The 8,207-nt window shown below is 38.0% G+C and overlaps 1 protein-coding gene across 2 annotated transcripts; it reads left to right on the top strand.

The window, feature by feature from the left end:
- Nucleotides 1–1,733: 1,733 nt before the first annotated feature.
- LOC111798514 (TOM1-like protein 1) lies at nucleotides 1,734–8,207 on the top strand. 2 transcript variants are annotated; one of them, XM_023681715.2, is made up of 4 exons: nucleotides 1,734–1,865; nucleotides 3,030–3,591; nucleotides 6,345–6,590; nucleotides 7,549–8,207. In XM_023681715.2, exons 2-4 carry the CDS (start codon nucleotides 3,073–3,075, stop codon nucleotides 7,978–7,980), a joined length of 1,197 nt encoding a protein of 398 aa, XP_023537483.2. In that variant the 5' UTR covers nucleotides 1,734–1,865; nucleotides 3,030–3,072; the 3' UTR covers nucleotides 7,981–8,207. The 2 variants fall into 2 exon arrangements, with proteins under 2 accessions (XP_023537483.2, XP_023537484.2); XM_023681716.2 differs by lacking the exon at nucleotides 1,734–1,865 and adding an exon at nucleotides 1,872–2,024.

Here is an 8,207-nt window from a genome sequence, read left to right as displayed (position 1 = left end):
ACAAACACCTCTTCTCTACCCGTTTAAAGTGGATCCCTTACCTTACAAGTTAAATGAACTTCTCATATCTATCCGTTCAAAGTGAGTCCCTGACCTTACAAGTTAAACGTATATCTCTTCTCTACCCGTTCAAAGTGAGTCCTTGACCTTACGAGTTGAATCTCTTTTCTACTTGTTAAGAGTGAGTCCCTAATCTTACAAGTTAAACAAACATCTCTTCTCTACCCATTTAAAGTGGGTCTCTGACCTTACGACTTAAACAAACATCTCTCTTCTACCCGTTTAAAGTGGATCCCTGACCTTACGAGTTAAATGAACATCTTTTCTCTACCTGTTTAACGCGGGTCCCTAACCTTACAAGTTAAACGAACAACTCTTCTTTACCCGTTCAAAATGGGTTCCTGACCTTACGAGTTAAATGAGCAACTCTTCTTTACCCGTTCAAAATGGGTTCCTGACCTTACGAGTTAAATGAGCAACTCTTCTTTACCCGTTCAAAATGGGTTCCTGACCTTACAAGTTAAATGAGCAACTCTTCTCTACCCGTTTAAAGTGGGTCACTGACCTTACGAGTTAAACGAATATCTCTTCTCTACTAGTTTAAAGCGAGTCCCTGACCTTACGGGTTAAACGAACATCTCATATCTACCCGTTTAAAGTGGCTCCCTGACCTTACGAGTTAAACTAACATCTCGTATCTACCCGTTCAAAGTGAGTCCCTAACCTTACGAGTTATACGTACATCTCTTCTCTACCCATTTAAAGTGGGTCGTTGACCTTTCGAGTTGAATGAATATCTATTTTCTACTCGTTCAGAGTGGGTCCCTAATTTTACGAGCTAAACGAACATCTCTTCTCTACCCGTTCACAATGGGTCCTTGACTGTACGAACTAAATGAACATCTCTTCTCTACCAGTTTAAAAGTGGGTCATTGACCTTATTACGAGTTAAATGAATAGCTCTTCTCTACCCGTTCAAAATGGGTTCCTGACCTTACGAGTTAAACGAACATCTCTTCTCTACCTATTCAAAGCGGGTCCCTGATCTTACAAGTTAAATGAACAAACAACTCTTATCCATCCGTTCGAAGTGGGTCCCCAACCTTGTGAATTAAATGAACATCTTTTCTCAACCCGTTCAAAGTGGGTCCCAAATCTCATATATAATTCACAATGTTATGAATTAAAAATCCTCTATTCCTTCCCCTCTAAGAGGCTAAGGTCCAAAGGAGTCCAAGTATAGATATTTTGAACTTCAAAAGCAAAATAGAATTTAACAAATTCATAATTGATTACACCAAATAAACTTGGCCGACCAACCGAACAATCATAGGAATTGCTCCATATTTAGTTTTACACTTAATGGATACAAATTCCTCCGGGAGAAGTATATATATTGGAGGATGGAAGTCCCACATCGGCTAATTTAGGGGATGATCAGAGTTTATAAGTGAGAAATACTAACTCCATTGGTACGAGGCCTTTTGGGGAAGCTCAAAGCAAAGCCACGAGAGCTTAGGCTCAAAGTGGACAATGTCATACCATTGTGGAGAGTCGTGTTCGTCTAACATGGTATCAGAACCATGCCCTAAACTTAGTCGTGCCAATAGATTGGTAACTCCTCAAATATCGAACAAAGGACTCAAAAAAAAAAAAGACTAAGACTAAGACTCCTTTCTTCGATTAAGGGGAGGTGGATGGAGCCGAAAGTGTACAATATCATACCATTGTGGAGAGTCGTGTTCGTCTAACTATATATATATATATAGTTTCAGGAACCATTGACAACGCCAGCGAGAGAAACTGAAAAAGAAAGCTGTACTGCGAGGAGTCGTTGCAACGTCGTCTCATCCAAAACTTCAAGGGTACGCATGATTTTCCTCTTTTAGGCAATACATTTTTCTATTGTTTCTTCTATTTGCTCTAGAATTTGTTCTATTCGAGAGATCGTATGTGTTTTTGAGGGATTTGATCTGATCGGTTGGTTGATTCTTCCTGATAGCCTGTAACGTTTTGGGGAAAAGGTATGTGAGGGGTTCCTCGAAGAGAATCTCATGTTTTAGTGGCTTTTTCTTGATAAAATTTGGGGGAATTTGGCGGTCGGTGTTGGGAGCTCGATTGCCGTTTGAGGAAATGGGCTGTTGTGATTTTTTTTGAACGGGTTGTTGAAAATTTGTTTGGATTTAGAGGATTGAAGTAGGCTTTTGATGGCTCATCGTGCATGCTATGTTTTATGCCTTTTCAATTTTTTGGTTTCTTCGAGACGGAGAGATTTTTAGTTTTCTTTTTGAGGAACTGCTAAGATTGCATTTGTGTTTAGAGTTTTCTGTTTCATGGATGTAGATCACAAACGAAGATTTTAAGAATTTTCGTTTGGTTTTCAATTTTGGATATTTATTGGTAGGTTAAGAGATTTTAGAGATTTTTGTAGCAATAATTTAAGCCACTTTCAATGATAAAAGAAGGGATGATGTGTTTTCTCTTACCTTTTAGCTTCTAGGTTTTCTAGATTCGGGTCGCCGAAGTTTTGGATTTCGCTCGTATACTTTTTCGGCTTGCCAAGAAAATGACAATCATTTGAAACGTATTCCATGTTGTATGTTCTACTGACATGAATTTCCTCCTGGTATAGAATGCTGCAGTTGTTGTTTTTAAATGAGAGACAACTTTTGCTCAAAGCGTACGAAACTCATAACAAATGATGAACTTTAAAATGTAACAAAAAACTAATTCATCAAATTGAATTAGGAGAATTAGTATCGAACTGCTCATAGAACTTGGATTATACTTTTGAAACCTCCAGACTCCATAGGAAATGTTGAAAATAAATCTCGAAGAGAGCATTGGAAGATAAAATTCACACATTTTCAAGAGGGATGTATATAGAAAGGAGAAATGCTTAAAAACTTCTTGAACTTCCACAAAAGATCCAATTTTCTCCAAAAATGAAGGGCTAATGCTGCTGTTGTTATTTTGACATTTTTCTTAACTGAACTTCTTCTGATTTTTCAAGAGTTTTGTGTTTCCAGGGATTCTCTTTAGGATTTGTCTTGATTTTGTTCGGTTGCAAATATGAGTGACAATTTGATGGATAAAGTTAGTGCCTTGGGTGAACGCCTAAAGATTAGTGGGACAGAGATGAGCCGGAAGATGAGTGCAGGTGTCAGCTCTATGAGTTTCAAAATGAAGGAACTCTTTCAAGGTCCTAACCCGGACGATAAACTTGTTGAAGATGCCACATCAGAGACACTGGAAGAGCCAGATTGGGCCCTGAATCTTGAAATCTGTGACATGGTTAATTCTGAAAAAATCAACAGCATAGACTTGATTCGTGGGATTAAAAAACGAATAATGGTAAAAAGCCCCAGGATCCAGTATTTGGCATTGGTTCTGCTTGAGACGTGTGTTAAAAATTGTGAGAAGTGTTTCTCCGAGGTGGCAGCGGAGAGAGTTCTTGATGAGATGGTGAAGCTAATTGATGATCCGCAAATTGTTGTCAATAATCGGAACAAAGCTTTAATGTTGATTGAAGCATGGGGGGAATCAACCGGTGAACTTCGCTATTTGCCTGTTTATGAAGAAACGTACAAGGTATCCACATATTTCACTACTCTCTTTCTTTGCTAAATATCTGGAATTTGGTTATGAAAAATATATAGGGCTTTGGCATAATCTAAGTGGATTTATTAGTTCTGAAGGACATTTTTTTTTTCTCCTTCTTTCTTTCTTCTTAAAAGGAAACTTTCATCAATTGGCGTTGAAATTTTCTAAGTTTGCACATAGAATGATAGATACTAAGCATATATTTACTGTCACAATATTGTTTAAGAAACTCGAGTCAAATTGTGGTAACTTGGCAACAAACTATGTTTAACGCTTGGACATAAGAAGTATGCGGGACAAGCTTATCTTGGGAGGAAAGGCTTGATTTAATTAAAAGGGAAGTAGCTTCATGGTGTGTTCTTTCCAAATGCTTTTATAATTACTCTCATGCTGATGTATGCTTGTTGTATTTCCTTCAAATGTATTTCGGATTGAGTAGGGACGGTTTTAGTGTTAGTATTAAGGTTGGTCTGATTTTGTCTTGGATTTGAATTTCTTTTGTTTTTGGGTACAGATGAAGTATGTAGGACAGTAGAAAAGATTGCACTTATTATATAGAAAGCTTATAGACTGTTTCCAAAGCAACCATAATTAAATAAATTGAAATGGGAAACTGAGAATTGTGTAGACACATTAAATTTTTATTCAACAATTCTAAATTATTTTGAATAGTGGAGTTCCCCAAGCAACAGTATTCCAAAAACTGGATTTTTGTTCCAAAAGGAGGTTTTGAAATTATTAATATATGAAATCATTTTTTTTTTCATCTGGTTATCCCCTTGAACGAATAGATATGGCAACCACTTCTTTGTCGTGTATCATCAATAGAGGGTATTTTAGCATATGTCATCTTAATCGACTTGAAGTGGTTTGACGACTGCACAAATAGGATTCTCGTGCTTCGTAAATAAAAGTTGTGCATGTGGAGTGGTTTGGCTACTGCACAAACCAGGAAGCTAGTACTTCTTAACTCTACTTTTGAGGGAAGTCCATAGAGTAGTGTTGAGGGGGATCTTGCAAAATATATGAAGCTTCTAGAACCTTTTGTAACTATTCTCCAAATGCAATTTTTCTTAGTTGGAGGCTTTCTTGTAATTCCTTCATTTGGTTGAGTTGCTCAAGTATAACAATCCTTTGAACGTAAAATTCTAGGTTAAAAGTGTCTTTAATTTCTTTAAGTATAAATATTTGCTTTGGTAGATCAAATGGTGAAGCTAAGTTTAAAGGTAGTGCCTCTTCTTGTGTACAATGTGCGCAATATTGTTTAGGGCAGATAATGAGAACATGATATCTATGGTCTAAATAAGATCTGGAACTTGAAGTCTAACCATATCCCAGTCCATTGGAAGGGATTTGAGGTAAATGCCGTGAAAATTTTCACAGCACCTTTTATTGGCAACCTTTAGATAGATCAAATTGATTTATGATGTTTTTGATACGAATGCTTGTCATTCTTTGCTGAGAAGCGTAGGATAGAAGGTGCTGAATGGTTTGTAAAGCTCAATCTACTCTCATACACCATCAAGGAGCAAGCCTTAGATCCTAGTATATGTGGGCCCATCTTTGGAGGAATTCCTTACAAATTCACCCAGTTGCACCTGACGAAGAAACGCTCACTCCCTTGTTCAAGTGGCAACATCCACATCATTCTCCTTTGCTTTAGAAAAATCCCCCTCCCAGGTGGACCAGGGTGACATGAACATGTGGCCTTCCTCTTTGATATCAAATACCAGTTATAAATGAGACGACCCCTGGATCCTAATAAATAAATAAACAAAAGTTGATATCATTCAATCCATCCCCTAAAAAAGAAACCCCTGAAGTAAGTGGCAAGCCTGATCCATTACAAGATGTAAGATTCCTGCAATTCGCAAAGAACTCTCTTGTCTTCAAACAAACCTTCCTCATCATAAACTCCAAAAATAACCCTCTTTCCTTTTAAGCACACCCATCAGACATAACTCCATTGATTCGCTATAATTTGTGTTTTTAGTCCTTTGAAGTGGATTACTAAGTGCAAGAACTTGATTGTGTCCTTTTCACTACTGCTGATTTGTAAGCTTATCGCGTCAAATTGCATGTAGTTGCCCCGTAAACAGGATAGCACGAACTGTAACTTATGTCGGACAGATTGAGCTAAAAGTTTTTTGCTTGGGCAATCCTTGGTCTCGTATTAGGAAAATCTTTTGTATGTTATTGTTATCCCTTAAGTTATGGCGCCTTGATGGATGCTGGATAAGGCAACCCATTTGTGAATCAGGTTTCTAATGATCTGTTCTCGAATGCTTAATTTGTTTTCTTTTGAAATCTGCGATTATTTAATTTGTATTCTCTCTGCAGAATTAAGATTGTTTCCTCATGCTAAAAGGCAGTTTCTTTACACAAGGAAATTTTTGTTCTAATGGTTCAAGGGAGAAAGTTTCTAGATATGTTAATTTTCAGTTCAAAGACGTATTAATTGTCATATTCATAGCCTTTTAAAGTAATAATTTCCAAGATCTTTGATGTCCAATCATCAATCAGCAATAGTTTAGCATTTAAACTTAACCATCCGTTTCGAATCTTTTATGCGCCATAGGTCATAGCTAATAATATGGAAACACGAACCATCTGTCTTGCTAGAGAAGTTGGAGAGTAACAATTTGGAAATTATTTTGCTAGTTTTTCTTTTAGATGCTTTCCCTGTGGATTGAGAGAAAACTTTATTAGTTATTACAGTTACTTATGTTTGCATTTATCAGAGTTTAAAATCAAGAGGCATTCGATTCCCTGGTCGGGACAACGAGAGTCTTGCACCCATTTTCACTCCTCCTCGCACAATTTCTGCTACGGAGACAGAAGCCAGTCATATCGAACAGTTTCATCACGATATTCCCGTGCAAACCTTTACAGCTGAAGAAACAAAGGAAGCATTTGACGTTGCAAGGAACGGCATTGAGCTTCTCTCAACAGTGTTATCCTCATCACCCGCTCAGGATACTTCGGAGGTAATGCATCTCCTTCATAGTGTTCTGAGTTTCTCTTTCTCACACTCAATATGCATATGCTTTAAACTTTTCAATATATGATACAATTGGATGCTTGGAACTATTGATGGTCTGGCATCGAAAACTCGGTGAACTTTCGCATCTGATCTGAAACACGACCATTTTCATGGTCATATCCTAATATTTGGATTTATTTAAGATGGTACTCAACTGCTGTAAGATCCTACATCGGTTGGGGAGGAGAACGAAACACCCCTTATAAGGGTGTGGAAACCTCTCCCTAGTAGACGCGTTTTAAAAACCTTGAGGGGAAGCCCGAAAGGAAAAATTCAAAGAGGACAATATCTGCTAGTGGTGGACATGGGCCGTTACAACTGCCATTTGTATAACCAATATTACCAATTTTCCCCCCCTCCCTTTCTCCTGAACTTTGAACCTTGCAACTCTTCAACTTTTATTGAGGCTCATGCTTATGAAGGGATTGGTTACTGTGTCTGAAAATTGAAGTTGGTCAGAACTATAATATTAGGCTCCTTCAAAATCTGAATTGGAACTCGACTATCCTGCAATGAGAATCATCGTGAAAACGTTGTGTCCGACGATATTCACTGTCTGGGTTCCTTTTGGCATTACCATGAGAATTAGGGAATGTTCGTTGTCTTTTGATTATCAGATTTGCAAGAAATTTTGTTAAATCGGACTTGGGAGTAGAGATTTTGGTATATTAGTTCATTAGGACTTGGACTCCTTATTTTTGTTTTGAATGCATAAGTTTCCTAAAAAGGAGTGGCTGTGACCCATGGGATTCTCCTTATGTTGCTCGTGGAAGGTTTGATCGTAATCCATGATCTCGAGACATCATAGAACCTGTTAGATGTTCAAGCTGATTATTTTTCGATTCAATCATGAACAATGGAACGAACCTGAATGAAACTACGTTGTTTGTTTCCCTATGCAGGATGATCTGACCAGGACACTCGTACTACAATGTCGCCAATCACGATCGGCCATCCAAAGAATTATCGAGACCGCTGAAGACAACGAGGCCCTTCTTTTCGAGGCATTGAATGTGAATGACGAAATTCAGAAAGTCCTTTCCAAGTACGAAGATCTGAAGAAGCCCTCAACAACTTCTCCACGTGAACAAGAACCTGCCATGATACCCATTGCTGGGGAACCTGATGAATCTCCGAGTCACGCCAAGGAAGAAGATGCTCTGGTCAGAAAAGCTGCCACTTCCGGCAGCCGGTCTGGCGGCGGAAGCAGTGATGAAATGATGGATGATCTTGATGAGATGATATTTGGGAAGAAAGGTGGAAGTGCATCTGATCGGGGACAGGAACCGAAGAAGCCAGATTCATCAAAAGACAATGATCTCATTTCCTTTTGATTTTGAGCTTTTGGTTTGAACTGATTCAAGATAATCACACACTCTCCCAATTTAGAAAGATTTATTTGATGTTAAAAGATCTTTATGTAACTTTACATGTTTAGCTGCATTTTATAAACGTCTACACTAACTAATGCACATTTTCTATTATGAACTTCCAAGTGTTGAAAAGATTGAGTTTGGAAGCTCATATGCCTAAATTCAATTCATGGGCTAAGAATTTCTTC

This window comes from Cucurbita pepo, chromosome 7 (assembly GCF_057944985.1).
Source record: "Cucurbita pepo subsp. pepo isolate OVF chromosome 7, ASM5794498v1, whole genome shotgun sequence".
Lineage (NCBI taxonomy): Eukaryota > Viridiplantae > Streptophyta > Magnoliopsida > Cucurbitales > Cucurbitaceae > Cucurbita > Cucurbita pepo.
This window is presented reverse-complemented; position numbering and strand designations above follow the sequence as displayed.

Bases quoted from the DNA above. Each gene is read 5' to 3' on its own strand.
- LOC111798514 (XM_023681715.2), top strand. From the start codon at position 3,073: ATGAGTGACAATTTGATGGATAAAGTTAGTGCCTTGGGTGAACGCCTA. The intron at 3,592-6,344 runs GTATCCACATAT...TGCATTTATCAG, and splicing joins TTTATGAAGAAACGTACAAG to AGTTTAAAATCAAGAGGCAT. The intron at 6,591-7,548 runs GTAATGCATCTC...TTCCCTATGCAG, and splicing joins CCGCTCAGGATACTTCGGAG to GATGATCTGACCAGGACACT.